General features: G+C 34.9%; 2 protein-coding genes and 1 long non-coding RNA gene across 10 annotated transcripts in view; 1 reads left to right on the top strand and 2 right to left on the bottom strand.

The window, feature by feature from the left end:
- The window catches only part of GIGYF2 (GRB10 interacting GYF protein 2), a 133081-nt gene that overhangs the window by 53854 nt on the left and 55506 nt on the right, over positions 1 to 23721 (bottom strand). For all 7 annotated transcript variants that reach the window (XM_015561877.1, XM_015561876.1, XM_006760435.2 and 4 more), the window contains 2 exons: positions 22381 to 22492; positions 21331 to 21371 (listed from right to left, as the gene is read on the bottom strand). In XM_015561877.1, the coding sequence (XP_015417363.1) occupies positions 21331 to 21371; positions 22381 to 22492 (153 nt within the window). The remainder of the gene's footprint in view (positions 1 to 21330; positions 21372 to 22380; positions 22493 to 23721) is intronic.
- Positions 6162 to 14641, top strand: KCNJ13 (potassium voltage-gated channel subfamily J member 13). 2 transcript variants are annotated; one of them, XM_006760433.2, is made up of 4 exons: positions 6162 to 6420; positions 11607 to 11729; positions 11838 to 12080; positions 13819 to 14641. In XM_006760433.2, the coding sequence occupies exons 2-4, from the start codon at positions 11621 to 11623 to the stop codon at positions 14439 to 14441; spliced, it is 975 nt and encodes a 324-aa protein (XP_006760496.1). In that variant the 5' UTR covers positions 6162 to 6420; positions 11607 to 11620; the 3' UTR covers positions 14442 to 14641. The 2 variants fall into 2 exon arrangements, with proteins under 2 accessions (XP_006760496.1, XP_006760494.1); XM_006760431.2 differs by having other exon boundaries at positions 6172 to 6420; positions 11607 to 12080.
- Positions 7567 to 8628, bottom strand: LOC107182603. Its single transcript, XR_001513318.1, has 3 exons — positions 8331 to 8628; positions 8041 to 8166; positions 7567 to 7621 (listed from the first exon to the last, which is right to left on the bottom strand). It is a non-coding gene; the product is annotated as an uncharacterized LOC107182603 (long non-coding RNA).

The following is a 23721-nucleotide window of genomic DNA, read 5'->3' as shown; positions in this document are numbered from 1 at the left end:
CACTGGGGATCGAGCCTGCAACCTGGGCATGTGCCCTTGACTAGAATTGAACCCGAGACCTTTCAGTCCGCAGGCCGATGCTCTATCCACTGAGCCAAACCAGCTAGGCTAGACCTGATTTTAAATTCTGACTCTAATTCTGATCTCTATACCTTGAGTAAAGAAGACTCAACTCCTAATTTGAAAGAGGGTCTGTATGCTCAAGTGTCTCAGTGAAACCACCTGATTTTATATAAACACTAGCCCAATCTAGTTAGAAAAATTCTGTAACAAGGAATTCAGATTTTGTTATAGAGTGCCTGTTTCCACAAAGTAATTCCTAAAAACTGTATTACACTTTTTGGCATATCAAATATTACATAAGGACTAAAAGCAATAGAAAGATGTACGTGACAACTTTTCTGGTAAACAAAGGAAAACCAGAATAATATAATTCTGACATGCCAAACCAACCCCATATGTAAGTGCAAGGTAGGTGGATTTCCACCTTCAGGGATCACTGTCATTTTCAAAAGGGTGAAAAAGATACCAGAATTTTTAAATGGACTCCACTTATCTCCTCCCCCTACCTTTTTATTAAAAAAAAACTTATTGAATTATAACATTCTTATCAAAAAGTACATACATCATAAATGTACAACTGAGTTTTAATAAAGCAAATATATCCACATAACTGCCACCTAAGATTTAAAAAAGCAAAAGAATACCAGGATCTCTCAAAAGTCTTCATGTCCTCCCAATCATCCCAGTCAGCTCTTCCCAAATTAAGTACTAGCTTGATTTCTATACCCAAAGATTAATTTTGCCTGTTTTTAAACATTTTTATAAAAATAGAATATTCATTAATGTCTAGCTTCTTTCATTGGACATTAAGAGAGATTCATCCACATTGTTACAGACAACAGAAGCTTGTTCTTTTGTGCTGTTGTATAGGATCTCACTGTATAAATAGACCACAATATATTATTCTTCTGTACTGCTGATTTAGGTTGTTTCTAGTTTTTTGCTATTATGAATTGTGCTATTATGAACATTTGTGTATATGAAATTTGATGAGCATATGTTTGCATTCTGTTGGTATTTACCTAGTAGTGAAATTGCCGTGTCATAGGTATATTCAACTTTAGTAAGTAGTACCAAATATTTTCCCAGAGAAATAATATACTTTACCATTTTTTTGTATTTTACTTAAACCTCCATAAATATTAATATGAGTACCTTCTCGGTGGACAAACACAACTGAAGACATAGGACTGAAAATAAAGAGACTTAGACATAGCACCTAGCCTATAGGTTTACAGTTCAAGAACACACAGTAAATAAATGACTTGATACATTACAGTTTACAAAATACATTGATGTGTCTTATATGATCCTTATAAGTAAACACGAGAGTTAAGTCAAACACTGTCATCTCTATTATTCCTATAAGAAAAGGATACCTGTAGGGAAGTTTCCCAAAGTCACATAGCTGAATAGTGACCAAATCAGAAATAGAACACAGGTGTCAAACTCCTAACCCAGGGTTTACTCACAAGTTAAACCCATCAGAAGCAGCCAGAAATTCTAGAAAAACTAAAGTAGAAAGAGAAATATCTTGGATCTAAATCTAATAAACTCTACAAGGGCAATAAACATACCATGCATGGAACAACATGGGGACAGACAACATCTCTAAAAGGGGGAAGATGAAACTAAACTTATTAAATGTTCTAGCAGAAATAATATATACCTCTGAAAAAAGTATTAAGACCAATTTACTCAAAGTAAAAACTTCACTCTAGAAATTAATTTGAAAGGAAAAAATAATTTCAAGCAGTACCTAATAAAATATACTTTCCAGTCTGGCTGGTGTGGCTCAAGCAGTTGAGCGTCAACCCAGGAACAAAGAGGACACCAGTTCGATTCCCAATCAGGACACATGCCCGGGTTTGCGGGCTCGATACCCAGTAGGGGACATGTAGGAGGCAGTTGATCGATGATATTTCTCTCTCACTGATATTTCTATCTCTCTCTAACTTCTTTCATTGGACATTAAGAGAGATTCCTTCTCCCTTCCTATCTCTCTAAAAATCAGTAAAAACATATTTTAAGAAACTAAAATATACTTTCCAATTATTGCTAATGCAACTAAAAATTACACTGTATACAAAAATTGATCTAAAACATTAAAATAAATCCTTTATAACTTAAATGATTACAACAGACTTGTACTTGTATAAATCTGGGTGGAGAGTAGAGGTGTCTGAGAGAACATCTGTATAATTTGAGTTAAAAAAATATTTGTACAGGGGTGGGCAAAAATAAGGATGGAAAAAAACAATGCAGGTTATAATTATTACAACAGCTTTGTTAACTCTGTTTTGTGTACTCACAATGATAAACCTACTTTTGCCCACCCTGCATATTACCGATATAATTTTAAATTAAGGATAAATACTAAAGTCATTCATGGGCAACTTAGAAGATAATATCGAAAGTTCCTTTCATGTCTGAATTATTCTAGGTTTCCATACTGACCATGGCTAAAATGAGTGAGGGGCACCAACATGGCCTTTCTTAGCATTTAAAATCAAAGTCTTCCTCCTTTTATAACATCAGCATTATGACAAAACTGAGTAACCAAATATTTTAGTTGACTCCTTTTAAAAATCTTAACAGATTCACTTGTAAACAAGATGATTTTAAAGTAAACGCAATTGAATAATTTGAAAATTAATGCCTGCACCGAGTATTTCTAAGCTAGTCAATAAATGAGCTCGGGAGCTATGAATCCTTGAACTGAAAGCACGTATGCACTGGCATGTTTTTTCTTTTTTTCAGGGAAAAGGGTCTAAGGCAGCGGTTCTCAACCTGTGGGTCGCAACCCCTTTGGGGTCAAACGACCCTTTCACAAGGGTCACCTAAGACCATCAGAAAACACATATATAATTACATATTGTTTTTGTGATTAATCACTATGCTTTAATTATGTTCAATTTGTAATAATGAAATTGGGGGTCACCACAACATGAGGAACTAATTAAAGGGCCGCGGCATTAGGAAGGTTGAGAACCACTGGTCTAAGGTTTTTATCAGAGTCATAAGGGTATCTGTGACTTCCAAAAGGTAAACACAAATTTAAAATGTTTATTTTTCTATTCAACATAACAAACACGACCATTTTTGTGAGCAAACTATATTGTGTAACACGTTTGTTCTTACATCACAGTAATTCAAGATGTATAAAAGGTGCTAAAATACAAAGGTACTTCATTTCTAAATAGTTTCCTCAATGGCAATGAATACTTGTTTCTGTCTTAAGGTATTACTTCTCAACAGGATTCTTCTAAAAATAAAATTAAATTAAAACACACTATTGGTTTTAGTCTGGTCTAATTGAGTGGACTTCCTAAGGAGAAAGAGCAGTAAAAGGGCACCTGTGTGCATGTTTGACACACAGCCAAACATGGTGTTTATGGAAAACTTCAGTTGGAGCAAGGAGGCTCCCAGCCAACAAAATCTACAGCTGTGAGACTTGGAACTTACAAGTGCCCAAACTCCAAAAGCAAAAGTGGAATTATGGGACAGACTTTGAAGCTTGTTTATGTGCAAATTTTTCTAGCGAGTATTGTATTCCTCTATTCAGATATATATTCTCTGATCAACACTAAAAATATTTTCTAATGCTAGAGAAACAGTAAAAGGGAATCCCATCCAGTTGTTAGTATCTACTTTTTTTCCGCAATTACTTGCAAACAAAACTCCTGGTGGCTAGAATGGAGTAGGTTAAATTCTGTATCCAGAGATTTGCAACTTTTTTCCCATCTTAACCCCCGAAAGGAAACAATCTGCTTCTCTGGTTAGCATGGGTCCTGAAAACACAGCAGCTCCTGGCTAGAAGGAAGAAACAAGAGGGGCTGCAGCATATCAGAATCTCTTTGAAAAGGCATCTCATGTGGTTTGATTATGCTCCATATCCCTAAAATCTTCTTGCTCAGTCCCCTGCTGGTATACACGCAGACACTGCCTGAAATATCTGGGGAAGATGATCAGAAGGTGAGCTCGAATGCAGAACTGGAAAGACAAGAGGCACCTTTGAAAGAAAGCTAAGTGCACTACGTAAGAAAGAACATTGGAGCCAGGGCTAAAGTTTTGAAGTTGGGAGATTATCTGCATATAGGCAGGACACTGCACTCCACTAAACTTTTTGTTGTTTTCAAGTACAAGGCGGCACAGTTTGGGATTATATACTGAATTACTGCAGCCAAAAAGAAAAAAATCCAACACCTTCAGGGACAGAGAACTGAATTTAATAAAGAATAACCTACCTGGTCTTGGCACCTTGCTTAATCATTAAAATTTGAATAAAAAACAAATAAATGAACAGATATCTAGCATATTCATTCACAGATGTTTTAGAGCTATCTCCAATCAAAATCACTAATTCTGTTTAGATAGGAGGGCCCTGTGTATTAGAATGAAACTGGCATATCATCTGTCCAAAATCAGTTTCATCTCAGCTAATCGGGCAACTCAACCAGAAATGAATTTAACTGCTCAGGCTATTATAATGGGAGTGCTGTGCTCCTGAGAAGAACTCCAAAGCTGATTTGATCTACATTATCCATACAGTTAGCAATTAGGAATCACCATGTAGAGACCCTAGCAAACTTTCAAATTATAGAAATCCAGAAACTATTACACTTTTTCATTTGAGACAGTTCTTGATGATCATTTTGCCAAATCATTTTTGCCTCAATACAGGGGCGGGCAAAAGTAGATTTATATTTGTGAGTATACCCAAGTTTGTTCTTGTGTTATTAATTATTAATTGTTTTATCATTCTCCATACAAACAACTGTAAACCTACTTTTGCTCACCCCTTTATTATGGAAAGAGGCTTCTAAGTTTGGTAAAATCCTTAACTATCTTGCTTGCTATAATGTCTATTCAAGACACATGGCAGATACACGCCAATACTTATGCTTTTTGAAAGGCAATGTAACACTGTATTTACTCTGGCTTAACTCCACCCCTCCCCACCCCCCAAAAAACAAAACAAAACAAAACAAAAAGTTAACTGTCAATTGATATAAAGTATAATTCCTACCAGCACAGGCAGGAAACCAACATCACATCACAAGTCATTCCTTTATGCTTTTACCTTCTCTAGTTCTGAAGGTCATAGTTTCCAATGCTGTGTCTGAACTTGTATTGAAATGTTTGGCATTAATAAAACAAAGAAGGAATTAATTTTTTTTTTAATTGTGAGGAGCGGGGAAGGAATCTACAAAGGCGGATTTCACTTTCTAAGTAGCATTATATTGGTCTACATTAATAATTTTCCCAGCAGGCCTTCCATGATTTTACTTTGAATAATCGCACCCTTTGTTTCTAAGATCCTCTTACATGTGACATTTGATCAAAGTTTTAAAATCAGCAGCTAATGGAAGTGGAGAAAAGTATTGCTCAGTAAGGCATTATATTATACAAAGCCATCCGACAGCTTATTTTAAGGTTTAAATATCACAGATGTTTCCAGCTAAACATTATATTGATATTAAGTTAAATTTTCTGAACCCTGAATACTATGATTTACTGCATATCATCATATTTCTCAGGGAAACATCTCCTAAACACCACTAAAGCATGCCTTAAGACAACTTTTCAGTTTTCACACAGATGTGTTTTTTAAACATAAGTACAATGTACCAAAAAAGTTTATTCTTATTCAAGGTCTCTGTACATAGCCTTAAAAAAAAAAGTCTGCCTCCTTGCCACCCCCCAAAAAATATTTCAGGTAACTAAATTACCTATATTACTAGTTCTAGAGTTAGTGACAGCCATTCTGATGAGATGGTATATGAAAACTGGTAAAAATAAATTCATTAATTCATACCTCAAAGTCCCTATCCAAGGATATCTTCCCCAAAGAAATGGAGGAAAAAACGATTAGTAAAGGAAATACCTCACACTTCAACATGCTATATAAGGAAAGACGTCTGAAAAGAAATCTTGCAGGGAATTTTATCCCTTTGAACTTTTAAATAAATTCTTAAGTAAGATTATGCAAACTTACTAAAAACCGGTCCAGATTAGAGGGAAAAAATGCACCCCTTCTCCAAGTCAGTTCTGGAGGCTTTAACCAGAGTTGTTAAGGTTTGTGTTGGGTAAAGAAAGACCTCCTAATAAACCAGCATTCTTTTCCACATGATCAGAGCTAATTGGCCCCCCTGCAGACTAAGTGACCAATCACATCAGCTTCAGCTGAAACCAACCCCCAAGACATTATAAACAGAGGAATGTGAACTGTAAACCCAGTCCAAGAAGAGAACCTACAAACTAGACTTGTAGAGTAAATTACCTCATCAAAAAGGCTGACTTTAAAAGTTTCCTCAAGACCTACCTGTGCATATAGTCTGACCCAGCAAAAAACTGGTGAGTACATCAAATAATATTCATTCTTATTTCTTTCTTTAAAGGGGAACAGAGAAAGAAAATGCTGGTAAATAGGGATTGAGCTAGATATTGCCAATAGAATTTTAAACCATACATTAAGGTTCTTTATTCTTTTTCCTTAAATTTTTGAAATGGAATAATGGATCCTACTGAAAGCATTACTGAAAATTTTCTTAATTGTTTTATTAAATGTATAATAATTCTCCATTATAATATAGAGACGAGTAGAAGAGAAAAACCCTAAAAAATTTTCAACAACTTATAACAAAATGTATCTTTTTCTTTAGAAAGGGATTAAAGAACCCCAAATGAGTATATAAAAACAAATGATAAAAAGAAAAACTTTTTTAATTTTTTAATCCATGAAAAAGTGATGAGTATCCTAATTTTAAATTTTGTTTTAAGCATGGATTAGTGAAAGTAGATGTTTCTGCAAATAAGAATTTAAAAGACTCTCTGAGCTTATATAATAGAGTTAGAACTCACACTGTTTGCCCTAATTATGGAGGAACAGGAAAGATAATTTTAAGACTCCCTAGAAGGTCTTAAAGTGTTTATACCAGATGTGAACAAATACATAGTAATACTGTAATCATTTAACATTTGTTGTTATAGTCTGTATCTACACTGTTTAATAGGAACTATACTAACTATATTATATGTTAATAAAAGACAGTTTTTAAGCTACTATCTAATGAGTAGAATAAATCATTTATTTTGATGACCAATGAAGCAGCCAAACTATCATTTGTATAAAGCACTATTTTTTCCACCAAAGAGTTTATAAGTGGGCAAAATTTTTATAGCCCACAGAGAGTGATACAAGCAAACCTTCCCAATCTTCAATTCTACTTTCTATTGGGATGATTTTATGAAAATCACATGAATACAAACCAAGATAAATACAATAAAAACAAACAAGTTCATAGATATAGAGAACAAACTGATGGTTACCAGGTGGGAGGCATGTGGAGGAAATGGGCAAAAAAGGTGAAGAGATTAACAAGTACAAACTGCCAATTACAAAATTAGTCATAGGGATATAATGCGCAGCATAGGGAATACAGTCAATAATACTGTAATAACGATGTATGGTGGGTGACAGATGGTTACTAACCTTATTGTGGTCATCACTTCATAAGATATATAAACGTCTAATCACTATGTTGTACACCTAAAACTAATATAATATTGTATGTCAACTATAATTTAAAAATAAAAATTTAAAAACACATTTGTGTGCCTACAGGGATATGAAAATTACTTGGAATTTAATAGTATAAACATAACATCTATTCATCAGACACTAACAGAGAAAACCTATCAGCTGAGGGAAATGATAATAAGTTTACAAACATGTAGGGTTTTAAAGTATCATGTCATTTAATTCCCTCTTCTCTTTCCTTTTTTAATATAAAGAAGCCTGGCCAAGGGGATTGGGTGGCTTTCCCACACTGACACAGCTATGTAATCAACACAGCTAGAACCTGGCCAGCTTGATTCCCCACCTGGTCTTCCTAGTAGTACATACAGTGAATACACGAGTCCCAAGAATGGAGTCATACAGGGTAATCTGTTAGGCGAGAATGAAAATCTTACTTCTCTCAACTATTCCACTCCGCAACACAATCTGAACAAGATCTAGCAAGAGATTCTTTGCTGCTTTGATATTAGCTTTTTGACTTTCCTGTTTAAAGGTTTTTCAATGTATATATAGTTATTTAGCTGCAAGAGAGAAAAAATAAAATTATAAAAGCCTAGAGCAGGGGTGGGAAACTTCTTTTCTGCCAAGGGCCATTTGGATATTTATAACATCATTCATGGGCCATACAAAATGATCAACTTAAAAATTAGCCTGCTATATTTGGTTAAACATTTAATTAACTCACCCCTAATGCCTTGGCAGGGCCAGACCAAATGACTTCGTGGGGCTTTTATGGCCCACAGACGGGGCGTTCCCCACCACTGGCCTAGAGCATGAGTGCTATAAGTAACAATCCTGCAAAGGCCCAAATGAGAATAATTGTTAGCTATAGTATGTATAGAAAGACTATCTCCCAGGTAATGCATTTTATAACTTAACAAAGCAGGTTGAAAATCAAGAAGAATTGCTTGGCCTGCGTGGCTTAGTGGCTGAGTGTCAACATATGAACTAGGAGGCCACGGTTCGATTCCCAGTCAGGGCACATGCCCAGGTTGCAGGCTCGATCCTCAGTGTAGGGTGTGCAGGAGGCAGCTGATCAGTGATTCTCTCTATCATTGATGTTTCTATCACTCTCACCCTCTCCCTTCCTCTCTGAATTTAAAAAAAAAAGTAAAAGAAAATCAAGAAGAATCATGTAGATTTCTCCCTACCCAGATTTTACTGTGAAACAAAAAGCAATCAGTGGTTCCCAAAGTGGAATAAGCACTAGTGTAAAGTTCTGTGATGAGCATTTTCACACAGGCAGGAAGTAAGAAACAGTAAAGGACAATGCCATGGACAATACAGAACCATGCAGTGGTTCTGACATTCTTCAAGTGTCAAAATGTCTTTCATAAAATTATGATAATATTATCATAATATTTTTTAAATTATTTTCTCTTCTGGCAAAATACAAATTTGGCAATGACGTATAAAAACTCTCCTCTCCACGTTTTGTTTTAATTCTCCTAGTCTGCAGAATTCTAAATTGACTATTGTAATAATTCTGATTCTACTAATCTTCAAATCTTGCAAGGTGTCTTCCTTAAGTGAAAATATATTTTTGCCTGCAAATCACAGGTCTGAACCTAAGCAAGCATTCCTGAAAAAACAAATATTCTGTAGTGGCTCTTGAACAAAATTTGTCAAATAAAACTTTGTGTTTCTTTATGAAGGCTAACCAGGGCCAAAGAGACAATATAGCACTAACTCTGAACTATGGACTTGGTATGGGATTCACCATGACTTACTACCTTTGTGATCTTAGGAAACTCACTGTGCCTTAGTTTCATTATCTGTAAAATGAGCATACTAATTGTACTTTTACTGTGAAAGTTAAAAAAATTATTAATTACAGTAAAGCAAATACTTATTGAGAAGGAACTCTCTCTTGCCAGGCATTGGCTATTGACTTCATATAAGTTAATACATGTGAAGTGTTTGGTATGATTCCTGGCACACAATAAACCATATATATTAGCTAATATTATTAATAATTACTGTCATAAAATCATGTAAAAAGTTAACAATGGTTTAAAATAGATACCTGAGACAGTTAAGGGGACAAAGAGCATCTACTAAAGATGCTAAAACATCTGCTGTCAGACTTTTTGTGACTGTAATACCAATTAACTTGAGAAAGACTTTTATTTCACTAAACTCTCCAAATAGACATCTTCTTGTAGTAAAAAAATAAAAATAAATTAACCAGCTGTGAAGTTAGACAGATTTGGTTAATAATTCAAATAATCCATGGCCCCCATCTGCCTGTGTACATTTCTTTTATCTGCCTGATCCTTGGTGACTTCATCTGAAAAATGGGATAATAATGTCTATCTTGCTGAGATACCAAAGAATTAGAGATAATGCAATACAAAAGCATGGAGCACAGTGCCTGTTTACAGTTGTTGTTATTATTTCCAAAAAGGCAGAGAGCAGGTCTCCTAAAACATTTAAAGAATCTAGCAAAATGAGTCATTAAATAGCTGTGGCAAGAAAAAAATATATACTAAGTAAAATGATAATAACAACTTGTTAGGAATAAAAAGTTATAAAACATTAATGCCCTAAGTTTTTTAAAAGTTTATAATATGAAACTGAAATGGCTATCTAATCTAAATTAGTTTATCAATCATTTTAGTGTTCTATCAGTAACTAAAATCTGGAAAAAAATACAAGAGACTGTCTAATATCACCAATAAACAATAAATTAGCCTCAGGACAAAAGAGAAAGCATATACCCAGCTGGGCAATGTTCAATTCCAACAACACGGGATAGGAAGAATCCAGTAAACCTAAGCAACAGGCTAAGTCTATATATGCCTCTAGTCCAATTAAGCAGCACTGTCCTTCAAAAGACAGGAAGGACAGTGCCTTGCAATACTTCCAAGGGCATCTACTTCTAAAGGAAAAAGCAAAGAAAAAGTCAAATATAACACCTACTACTGAACTGTAGCAAAGAAGAGAAGAGTATTCCAGGAGCAAAGCAGCATTTCCCATTCAGTACCTGGTAGCCTCTACACAAGTTTCAAGATGCAAAGATGGTCACATAGAAAACACACAGTATATTTCTACTCACCACACAGAGAAAAGAGAACCACTGATAAATACTGTTTACAGCTAAAAACTAATTATAGTATCTTTTTAAAATTGGCATTTGATGTACTAATGATTATTTTAGTTCATTAAACTTGAAGCGTTATTTTCTGGTTTATTTACTTTCAAAATTAATATTATCTAGGAATCTCTACCTAGAATTCCTTATTTTTCCAAGAAAATAATTCTCTACCCTATAATCTAATCAGCATTGAGAATATTTTAAGAGGGCATCAATTCATCAGCCAGGAAGGAAAAGAGTACATGAAGATGGCCACAAAGTGGCAAACACAAATAAAAATTTAAATAACTAACTAAAAAGCATATATTAGAACTATGACTCTCTAAAAGTTTAGTCTTGTCCTAGCACTAAGTTTGGTGTCAAAACATTTATAGACAGTTTAACTTCCAAATGATTTCTATTTATTTATACTTCTAAATGATTTCTATTTATTTACACAGAGAAACATATTTTTAACGATTCTTGTAATTATGGGTTTTCCATCATTATAAATCATTAAATAATTATGTAAAGTTTTTATTTACACATAATGTTTAGTCAAGTCAATAAATGCTCAATGACTGGACTTGTGCAAGAAAGATAAGGGGTGTTAATAAGCCATAAACCATAATCCCAACCTTTAGAAATTTTAAAATATACTTGAAAATGTTAAAATGCCAAACAATATTTTAACAGTCATTCTAGGAAACAATAAGAGCTATCCTAAGTCAAACCAGGATTAGCCACTTTATGTAAAAAAAAAAAAGAGACAGTGTCAGACTGGAAAAGCCTGTGCAACAGTCAAGAAAGCATTCCAAAGAAATTACATAGTGAATGAGGTCTCAGAATGTATTAACATTAACTGTAAATCTCTTGATTTCAAAGATTTACCGCCTGAGATGGATGGCAGCAATTGCAAGGTTAATGCTCCTCTCCTAACTCAAAGATACCGAAGGATGGTCACCAAGGATGGCCACAGCACACTTCAAATGGATGGCGCTCAAAGAGGTCTTGTCTATCTTCGAGATGCTTGGGGAATCCTAATGGACATGCGCTGGCGCTGGATGATGTTGGTCTTTTCTGCTTCTTTTGTTGTCCACTGGCTTGTCTTTGCAGTGCTCTGGTATGTGCTAGCTGAGATGAATGGTGATCTGGAACTAGATCATGATGCCCCACCTGAAAACCACACTATCTGTGTCAAGTACATCACCAGTTTCACAGCTGCATTCTCCTTCTCCCTGGAGACACAACTCACAATTGGTTATGGTACCATGTTCCCCAGTGGTGACTGTCCAAGTGCAATCGCACTCCTTGCCATACAAATGCTCCTAGGCCTCATGCTAGAGGCTTTTATCACAGGTAATTGTTTTTTGTTCTTAAAAAAATGTATGAAAGTTCTAGAAAGGGTATAGTCAGTAATTAGCAACTGTGCTATAGAATCATTTCTTTGCATTATTAGCAGGTAATGTCTGAGATTGAAAAGAGAGTCTAGGGACAAATGATAGGGGAGATTATAAGAAACATGACTCTATACTTAAATTTTACCTACTGGAACTTCTTAAGAAAAAAGGAACCATTATGACACTAACTTGCAGCAACCTCTTATGCAAAAAAAAAACCACACAAAACAAAACTATGAAAAAATTTTCAGAGAAGCTAAATATTTCATTAAATAAGTGAATAAATATCAGCACATATTTTGACATTTTACCTAATGAAAGAATTTGATATTTTAAACTTGGCTAGAATTTTCTCCTCTGAGTTCATCTTTTCAACATTTATTCAATGCTAGTGAGTCCAGAGCACCAAAGTCAACATTGTATGTATCTACATACAAGTACATACATTCTTAGCGAAATGCACTAGAAATATAGCCACAGAGATTATGAAATTTTGCTTAGAACACAGCAACAAGTAGGGCTAATGTACTTTTTATAAGTGATATGTACAAGTAAAAACAATTTTAAGAAAAAGGAAGAAACCCTGGTCTTAACACACTACCAGTAATAATCTGAGAAGGTAAGCAATGGCCATATGCAGAGTGATCTAGAATGAAGTCCCAGTGTGCCAACAAGTGGCTTCACAACCTGTAACAAATCACTTAACCTTTACAATAAGAATTCTTAAACTGGATTAGCCATTAGATAAAATTTAGAGGATCTGTGAACTTAAGAAAAACTTGCATCTTTTTTCACTAACTCCTAACTGAAATTTGATATTTCCTTTGGTTACAAATATAGGCAAAAAACAGTAACATCAATAACACTTTGATGCAAACAGAAATCACAGATATTTTCATATTCATACTATACTTCAACATTACAGTACTAAATCCACCACTATATTTTGTTATTTAATGTACTAGTAAATCACACATAGCACTATAATACATTTTTTAAACATATTCAACCAGATTTCAATATATTTGGTTTTCTTTGTACATATCTTATTTGTATGAATATAAAGCATAATTCCATAGATCTACCTGCCAAGAAGACCTGTGGCACAAAAGCAGTTAAGAAACTTTAATCTAATCTATAGCTCTGGGGAACAAGAAGGATGCACCTGAAAGATGCACTGAAATCACCTTAGAGCCAGAGTCTTCGTTAAAAAAAAAAAAAGTGTGTATGGGGATAAATTTCAAAGTTAAAATATTCTTTAGTGTATCTATGGTCCCTTCCCCACCCCAAATCATTCTACTTTGAATGTAATCTTTATGTAGGCTTGAAGTAATCTGCACTTAAACTGAATTTATTTTGTCACTTCTTTTTTTTTTTTTTAAAGGGCAGGAATATAGGAAATAACTATTCTTTGACTTTAAAACATACTAGAGGATAAAGTTTTAAATTTCTATGTAACAAAATGAATTTTGCTTATCCATTTTGAAATCATAATTTTTTAAAAAAGAGTATGTACACTTTCAAAATTTCTTCAGGCAAAAAAGACTATTCAAATTAACGAGTTCAATTCCTGACTTACTTGGAATGCATGGCACCAAGAAATGTATTACCCATTTGATATACCCTTCTCATGCAGAAAACGTATTGTCATGTACAGTATTCATTCTAAAAACAAAACTTAATGATTTCTAATTTAGGTGCCTTTGTGGCGAAGATTGCCCGCCCAAAAAATCGAGCGTTCTCAATTCGCTTCACTGACATGGCAGTAGTGACTCATTTAGATGGCAAACCTAACCTTATTTTCCAAGTGGCCAACACTCGACCTAGCCCTCTAACCAGTGTTCGGGTCTCAGCTATACTCTATCAGGAAAGAGAAAATGGAGAACTCTACCAAACTAGTGTGGACTTCCACCTTGATGGCATCAGTTCTGAGGAATGTCCATTCTTTATCTTTCCATTAACCTACTATCACTCCATTATACCTTCGAGTCCTCTGGCTACTCTGCTCCAGCATGAAAATCCTCCCCACTTTGAATTGGTTGTGTTCCTCTCAGCAATGCAAGAAGGCACTGGAGAAATATGCCAAAGGAGGACATCCTATCTACCCTCTGAGATCATGTTACATCACTGTTTTGCATCTCTGTTGACGCGAGGTTCCAAAGGTGAGTATCAAATCAAGATGGAGAATTTTGACAAGACTGTTCCTGAACTTCCAACTCCTCTGGTCTCTAAGAGCCCAAACAGGACTGACCTGGATATCCGTATCAATGGACAAAGCATTGACAATTTTCAGATCTCTGAAACAGGACTAACAGAATAAGATGTATTCATAGCACCCTATTTTTTAATGTATTAAATATATCCAGCCAGGTATGCAGCTACTTTTCCTTCATCATATCTCATGTTCTTTTTTTCCAAAGATGATTACATCTCTCTGATTACATCGAGCCTAAGCCCATAAAAAAATGGCTGAGCTAACAATACACATTTTGGAAATATAACATTCTACTTTACAAAGTTTGTATCTGTGATTATCTCCTAAAATCAGTGTATCTCACATGACAGATACTTATACAGAAATGTTGGTGAATTTATAAAGATGTGGTATAATAGCAATGGTGAAGGTAAAATGGACAGTGAAGTTTAACACATCTAAACTCTAAGAAAATCAACCATAAATCTCTCATTTTCATCTGCAAGTTGAAGCAACAGTCTAGTTTCAAACCTAGCTTCCTAGGTAGATAGATGATTTCACAGTATTTAGTGAACATTCTTTTAAAACTTATTTTTTCAAGACAACAAAGATCATTCCTTTGGTTCTTTATACTACAAAACGGGGTAAGTAATACCACCTTAGTTTTTAACAGCTAACAACAAAACTCCACAAGAAAAACAGCAAAATATAGATTTATGCATAACTCCATAGACCAGTGATGGCGAACCTATGACACGTGTGTCAGAAGAGACACGCGAACTCATATTTTTGGTTGATTTTTCTTTGTTAAATGGCATTTAAATATATAAAATAAATATTAAAAATATAAGTCTTTGTTTTACTATGGTTGCAAATATCAAAAAATTTCTGTAAGTGACACGGCATCAGAGTTAAGTTAGGGTTTTTCAAAATGCTGACACGCTGAGCTCAAAAGGTTCGCCATCACTGCCATAGACATCTGAGCATGACACCCAATCACATGTTCATACATTTGCGGCAGAATGTGATTAGAGAAAATAAGATCAGCTCTAGCCCAAATGGAACCTGTGGGGGTACTTTTGATAAGGATATTCAAAATTGTATCTACATTAAAGCTACCTGCATAACAATCAAATAGAATTATAATAAACTGCTCATTAAGTGGCTTGCAACCTAAGTAAAAATATTCCCTTCCTACCTATAATCCATTCAATTGTATAAAAAAAGACAGCTCTAAGTAACTCATAAATGTACTCATAAGTACTCATAAATGTACATAAATATTTTGTTTTTATAGACATAAAGGTTTAGTTAGATGTAATTCAACTAGGAAAAAGTCTCCAATAGATAAAGCAAAAAATAATTAGGCAATGAGGTATTTTCAACCCCAAATTCCTGTTTCCAACTTGAAATAGTTTTTTCTATAAACAAAAAATGAGTGTTTATTCACCAGTAGGAGGTTGGACTAGATAAATCTATTATTTATTTCCAAATCTAATACCCCCTGAGAATTATGCTTTTTCTGCTTCAATTTTTACTTTATATATACTAAAATGAGCCCTTTCCCTTACACATCCAGTTTAAGACTATCCTTTGTATACTTTTCATTTCAATAAAAAAATCAAACTGTCCTCAAACAAATTAAGAACCAAATAAGTCACCCTATCAAATTTCAAATAGATTTGTGGTTGCTCTTCTTTTCTAAAATTTCCCTTATTCAGGTTTATGTGGGAAAAGTGAAAGATTAACCCTCCCTCCTGGTGATGATCCACACAGGAATAATCTCTTGAAATAAATACTAGCTGAGTAAAAGCAAGCAGTTGTGAAGAGCAGGGCATAACAACAAGTCACATTTTTCTCTTTGACCAAAAGGAAAAGAAATTAAGAAGAATTTTGGAGTATCTAAGACTGGTAATAGCAAAAGAATATTAAGGACACAGAAACTTAATTATTGTGAACTTCGGCTGTTTGAAAATCTTGGGCATTCTTAATTTAAGTACTAGCCAAACCAACAGATTTTTTTCGACCCAAAATTATTGTAACAATTAGCAGTAATTCCTCTTTCTATAGTAAAGTAATAAGATTCACCTAACCTGTGAAAATAAAAGTTATATCAAGATTTACATGGTATGTTTTTTCCTAAGAGCTCTATGTCACTTTCATACATCACAATTCCAACAGTTAAGCAAAACTTCCCAAAATGACAAAACAAAGGGAATGAGAAAGATCTGGGATCTAAGCCTCCCTTATAGATGCAGTAAATTCTCCATTGAAGTACACTATTTACACATTAACTTTGTATCTGAAAGCTAGAATGACTTACCCCTAAACCCATCCCGACCAAAAAAAAAAAACCCTCTAGTTGGTATACTAACGCTATTTTTTAAATGTTTAAAAAATAGACAACTAAGAAATGCAATCAAAAACTTTTATCTAGGGCAGCGATTTTCAACCTTTTTAATTTTCATGGCATACATAAACTACTAAAATTCTACGGCACACCAGAAGTATATTTTTTGCCAATCTGACAAAAGAAAAAGGTGTAATTTTGATTCATTCACACTGGTGGATTGTTGTGTTGGCTGTTATCATTTCTGTGTGTCTTGTGTCTCTTCTTTCTGCTTTTTTTAAAAAGCCTTCACCTAAGGATATGTTTATACTGATTTTGTTTTTTTGAGAGAGAGAGAAAGAGAGAGAAACATCGATGTGGGAGAGAAACATCAAGCAGTTGTCTCGCATTCGAACCCCAAATGGGGATCAAACCTGCAACCTAGGTATGTGCCCTGACTGGGAATCGAACCCACAACCTTTTGGTATACGGGATAACGATCCAACTAGCCAAGCCACCTGGCTAGGGAAGTTGTCTTTTTTATTTTTTACAATCTAAGTAAGCAAAAAGAGGTCACTACTCCTGACTAAAGTAGTCAGGTATTGCATGTTTCAAAAATTCTTGCAGCACACCAGTATGGCATAGCACACCAGTTGAAAATCGCTGGTCTAGTGGGTTGAAAGCTTCCAAAAGCACTGTTCATAATTCTTTCACTTCAAAGAATCACAGTTTTTACATTAAGGATTAAGTTTTCTGAGAGCATTGGCCTGGGGACCAAAGGGTCCTGGGTTCAATTCCGGTCAAGGGCACATACCTCGGTTGCAGGCTTCTCCCTGGCCCGGGCCCTGGTCAGGGCTCGTGCAGGAGGCAACCAATCAATGTGTTTCTCTCACATCGATGTTTCTCTCTGTCTTTCCCTCTCTCTGCCACTCTCCCTAAAAATCAATGGAAAAATATCCCTGCGTGAGGATTAACCAAAAAACAACAACAACAAAAAGAATTAAGTTTTCTGCAAAGATGCCGTTATCATTTCAGGAGAATGGAGTGCAAACAGAAAGAGGGGGAAATGACTGGGAGGTGGAAATGGCAGCTCTTACTTCCTGGCTGCACAGCTCACTAATCTGGACCACCTGGGAGCTCAGTGATACATTATCAGGAAGACCACGTTAGATCAACTTAAATAGTGCTCTGGAAACCAGTGCAGATACCATGATAGTGCCAACAAACTGAAGACAAGAAGATACTAAAAATCATAAGGCCTAGTTTTATTTATATACAAGCCCACATTACTAACTGCCAGCAGAGACCTAATAACCAAAAAGTGCTTTTGGTCTACTTCAACGTATTTCACACCAAGTGCACTAATGGTGTCACACTGGGCTATGAACCTATTGGTATCATTTGGACCATTTCTTATTTTTTAATCATCTTTTCATTTCATCCACACAGAATCATACTACAAGATGATCACTGGAACTGATCTCCCCCTATGGAGCAATCAATTCCCACTAAATAGGAATCCATTATCATAGGCCTCTTTCTACATTCTCCCATGGGTGTTCACAAGAGTTATGACTGATTCTTACCCAGATATCTCTAATTACACCCATTTCTCTCCACATAAGAAGCAAATACATGATAAAGACCAACTCCAATTTTAAAAAAAATCATTCTGGAATCTTCAGTACTCAAATTATCTTAATTTAATGTCATAGGACACCTCACAATTGATCAATAGTATATCAAGTGTCCCAACAAACTAGTTTAGTACTGTTGTTCCTGAACAGTATAAGATATAATTATGAGCAAATGTTTTCAACAAAAGTGGATTACTTACAAAAAGAGCTCAGAATAATTAACACAGTTAATATCTTGAAAGTGAGCATCTTATCAAAAAGCCACTATTATATATTTGAATATGTATTTGCAGAAGATGCCCTGATATTTTAGTAGGAAAAACTTTCTTAATATTCTTAAACACTTCACATCAATTTAGTTTTATGGAACCTGCCGTTTAAAAAATATACGTTTTCTTTGTGTTGGCAAAGAAAAGAGGCTATATTCTTAACAGTGGATGATTGGGAAAATTACCCTATTGAATTAAAGAGTTAAAATGTGAGAAAAGCAAATAATGATAAAAGGATCTTTATACTCATCTAGTCCAAACCATCAAAGTGTGACTCTCACTCAAGCAGTTAAAATCATGCTATTCCCATGACAGGGAACTCACTACTAGGCAATCCAATTCATTTTCAGACAACTCTATTAGATCTTTTTAAGACTGTCAAATATCTGCCTCCTTAAATCTGCCCGTTAGACTCATACAAAGCAAGTCAAATTCCTCTCTTACACAAATATTTGCAGACAGTGATCCTATTAAACTCTCCTCTACTCTGTCCTGTCCACAATCTTGCCTCCTATGTAAACAGATCCATTTCCTTCATGCATTCCCCACCACGGGACTTCAAATGTCCAATCATCCTATTCCAATCTATGGATCCTTTCAAGGTGTGGCTCCAGTACTGAACACAATACTTAAGTTCTCCTGTGACAACATAAAATACAGTGGGTCTATCACCTGATTCATTGAGGACACTTTAGTTCTAGTAAATGCTGTACTTGGACACACTGGCACTACTGATTAACATTAAGCAGTTAGCTGAAAGGGCTGTGCCTTTCCCCAGAAGGCTGCTGTTACACAACTGCTCCCTATATTAAGCCGTGGGGTTTACTTATGCAAAACTGCATTTTCTGCTGTTAAACTTCCATCTGATTAAATCTGTTCCACCTTAATTCTGACCCTAAGTTCCAACTATTCCTCTCTATAGCTATCCCTCTGCTAGACATAAATGACTTGAAAATCTGATCACACACCAACACTGTCATCCAGTGAAAAGAAATAATTATTTATCACCTAGCACAAGGACTATATGAGTAGGAACTCAATAATCATTAAATGAATAAATCAGTTCACACACTCTGATTTAATCCCAATAATTATGTAAAACATCACCAGCTCCATTTATTATGATACTACTGAATATCTGTGTTTAGATTACTCGTGATCTTCTGACTCAAAACCCTGTACTCTTTAAACTGCTCTTCATTACCTCTCTGCATTCACTAGGAAAAGTACTGAATCAAACAAGGATGGGAGCAGAGATCCTGACAAATCCCCCAAAGATAGTACCTATCCAATAGTCGACAACAGAGTGGGGAACCTTTTTTCTGTAAAGGGCCATTTGGATATTTATAACACATTCGCGGGCCATACAAAATTATCAACTTAAAAACTAGCCTGCTATATTTGGCCAAACATTTGATTAACTCGCCCCTAATGCCTTGGCAGGGCTAGACCAAATGGTTTCATGGGCACTGGACATTGCCCACCCCTGGTCTACAATATGAGTAAAGCCATTCAGCTAGCAATAAGTTATCTATCCAGTCTATTCCAAATTTCTTCATGCTACACTCATTTAATGGCTTCTTACTTATATTCCTAATGTTATGATAATGAGAAACTTAAATAACTGATGTTAAACTGAGTTTTCATATGGAAACAGTGATGCAAAAATGGTACTGTAACTACTTTTTGTTTTTTAAAAAAACAATCTGTAAATCAGTCTGTGAATGATATTTGCCTATCTACCATATATTTTTGAGAAATGTTTACTACTGTCAGAATCATGCCCTGGAGAACTTGCCTGGTACTTCTAGGAATTTGGAATTTGGATAGTAATTTTCATAACTGTAATGTTACTATGAATGGGAACTTTTCTCTGATATTAATAATACCTACTGGGAGTTTTTAAGGCAAATACCTTTAATCAGTCAGAAAGCCCATCTTAACATTATAGAGCTTTAATATAAATTGATTCATTCACCATAAACAATGAAATTCTGTTCTCTTACTATGTTTGTCTTAATTCAGTGGATACCTTAAATATACAATTATTTTGACTGCTCTCATTTCAAAACAAGAAAAAAAGATTACACATCAAAAAGACCAAATAAGTGACTAAAGAACATTCATAATTTTAGACTTCGCTCTCTTATACAAAAGCCAACATTCTAGCATTTTCTCTCTTTCTTTGCACCTTTGAGATGCTAGAATAGACTGATTTCCTCATTTGAAATTTCAGTTCACAACATACACTTAATAAAAAATATATGCCTTCCAGAGAACACACAGACCTAAAAGGTAAAATCAAGTAAATCCTAATGATTGTATGCCATAGCATGGTTCCATATAATAGAGCTCTTAAGTGACCATGAAATTCCAATGCAACAATGCTACAACCCCATCTACTGGAGAGGTGCATGTAACTGAGTCAATTTTTAATAAATGTATCCTATTTCGGAGCCTTGTTAAAAACCCTTATCATGGCCCAGCCAGTGTGGCTCAGTGGTTGAGCATCAACCTATAAACCAGTAGGTCACAGTTTGATTCCCAGTCAAGGCACATGCCTGGGTTGTAGGCTTGATCCCCAGTGGGGGTCGTGCAGGAGGCAGCTGATCAAGGATTCTCTCTTATCATCATCTTATGATGTTTCTATTTCTCTCTCCCTCTCCCCTCCTCTCTGAAATCAATCAATAAAAATAATAATAGTAAAATAAAATAATAAATAAAAACTAGTATCATGGAAATCCAGACAAAAATACTTCAAAACAGTAAGAAAGCCTTACCTACATCTTTTCGTCCTGGTTTTTCAAAACGCCTGTCACCCCTAGAAAAGATAAGTTTCAAACAAGATTTGAGAATAATATACAGATTTTCCATCCACAACACACACTTTCCTGTTTCTTTAAAAGCATTTTTTTCTCTTTCAAATTATAAAACAAATAAATGGCTATTGCCTAACATTTGGAAACTACAGAAAAGCAAGTATGAAAATAAAAATATCCATCATCTCACATATAATAGCTTCTGACACAGAAATGTTATTTTTTAATTAGACATATTTTTAAATTAGATATATGCTTAAATACATGCTGCACAGTTTTTAGATATGTTTAACAATGTGTTTTCCCACATCATGAAATATTTTCAAAATCAACCTAACTTTAGTGGTTATAAAGAATTGTGTTGATACACCATTATATTAGAAACCATGCTGGTATTGCTGTTTGACTTGTTTCCAGTTATTTCAAATTATAAATATCATCACAGTGGACATCTATGCACATACATCTTTCTCACAAACAAAATAGAGAAGATGCTTTGATTAACTGCAACAAACGAGAAAATGTCAATGCTTCCCACTGAACGATCAAATCGCAAATCTAACTATTAAATATCAAAGCAGATAAATAACCTATTTATCTAAAATGCTCCTTTTAAATAAAGATCATTTAAATTTTTTTTACATATAGCTTGACATTCAATAATTAACAGCACTTTTAAAAAATGAAAACTTATGCCCTGGCAGGTAGCTCGGTTGGAGCACTGTCCCATACACTAAAAGGTTTCAGGTTCAATACTCAGTCAGGGCACATATCTAGGCTGTGTTTACAGGAGGCAACAGATCAATGTTTCTCTCTCTCTCTCTCTCTCTCTCTCTCTCTCTCTCTCTTTCTCTCTCTCTCTCTCTCAAATCAATGGACATATCCTCAGTTGAGAATTAAAAAAAAAAGAAAACTTGTAACTGTATAAAGTGGCTTCTCCTCTACAAAAAGCATAACATAAGTTTTTTACACCAAGTAACCTTTATACCAAGATGTGGAACCTTTAGTTACCTTTCCTCCCAGCTCTGCGACCTATGCATTTCCCTGCTACCTCCTCGACCAAACACACCCTCTACTTCATCAAAGCTTCTTTGGTAAAAACCACATTCACCTCTGCCTCTGCCTGAAAATAAGAAAATAGAAAAAAATGATAATCAAATGTCAACATTTGGCACTTGTTTAACACCAAAGATTAATCTTTGAAGTTCTGTCTCTATACAAAGCAGAATGTTTACATTTAAATATTTAGCGAGGCCCAATGGATCTTTACCTGTGAGACCAACGATGGCACTGAAGGAGCTAGACCACAGGAGGTTGAAAGAAACAAGTTAGTAAACTGGTGTAAGTGTCCCAGTCCCAGTCCTGAACAAGAAACAGTGTCAATATTAAGCTCTTTAATAAAAAGTCCAATAGTGAAATTCTAAGGTGATTACTAAACAATTACTACAAGTTAAAACTTGTATTATTTTCAACAAAAATGGAAGATTTGGAGAGTTTACAAAGAGAGCAGATAAAGTACAAAAGCCAAGTACAAATATAAAAATAATTTAACTCCAGAGGAAGAATAATTTAATAGGGTCAACTTTAAACCATCAATTTTATGAACTAACTCCTTAAAGGATATTCCACAAAAAACAAAGGCACTTTCCTCTTTGCTCAAACCTTGAAGAAAAGTATCACAAAGAATTTCAAAGCACAGAGCTAATAAGAATGTGTGGATGTAAGGATTTAGGAGCTCTAGTGGTTTAAGTGTAAACTGGCCTTTACTAAAGGCAATTGGTTAGATCTATAAAAATTTGACTCAACAATTCCAACTTAGAATTTATCCTAATAGAAATAATCTCACAAATATGCAAATGCATACATATAAAAAATGTTCACTGTAATTAAAAAACACAATATATAATCAATAAGGACTGGCTAAATAAATTCTGACAAAATGCAGGAGAACACTATGAAGCCACAAAAGATAAAGTACTACCACTTAAAAAAAATCTACATTATTGCCCTAGCCCAGTGGTCGGCAAACTCATTAGTCAAGAGAGCCAAATATCAACAGTACAACGATTGAAATTTCTTTTCAGAGCCAAATTTTTTAAACTTAAACTATATAGGTAGGTACACTGTTATTAACTTAATTAGGGTACTGCTAATGCTTAGGAAGAGCCACGCTCAAGGGGCAAAAGAGCAGCATGTTGCTCGCGAGCCGTAGCTTGCTGACCACGGACAGCCCTAGCCGGTTTGGCTCAGCGGATAGAGTGCTGGCCTGTGGACAGAAGGATCCCAGGTTCGATTATGGTCAAGGGCACATGCCTGGGTTGTGGGCTCGATCCCCAGTAGGGGTGTGCAGGG

The sequence above is a fragment of the Myotis davidii genome, unplaced genomic scaffold (genome assembly GCF_000327345.1).
Source record: "Myotis davidii unplaced genomic scaffold, ASM32734v1 scaffold370, whole genome shotgun sequence".
Taxonomy (NCBI): Eukaryota; Metazoa; Chordata; class Mammalia; order Chiroptera; family Vespertilionidae; genus Myotis; species Myotis davidii.
This window is presented reverse-complemented; position numbering and strand designations above follow the sequence as displayed.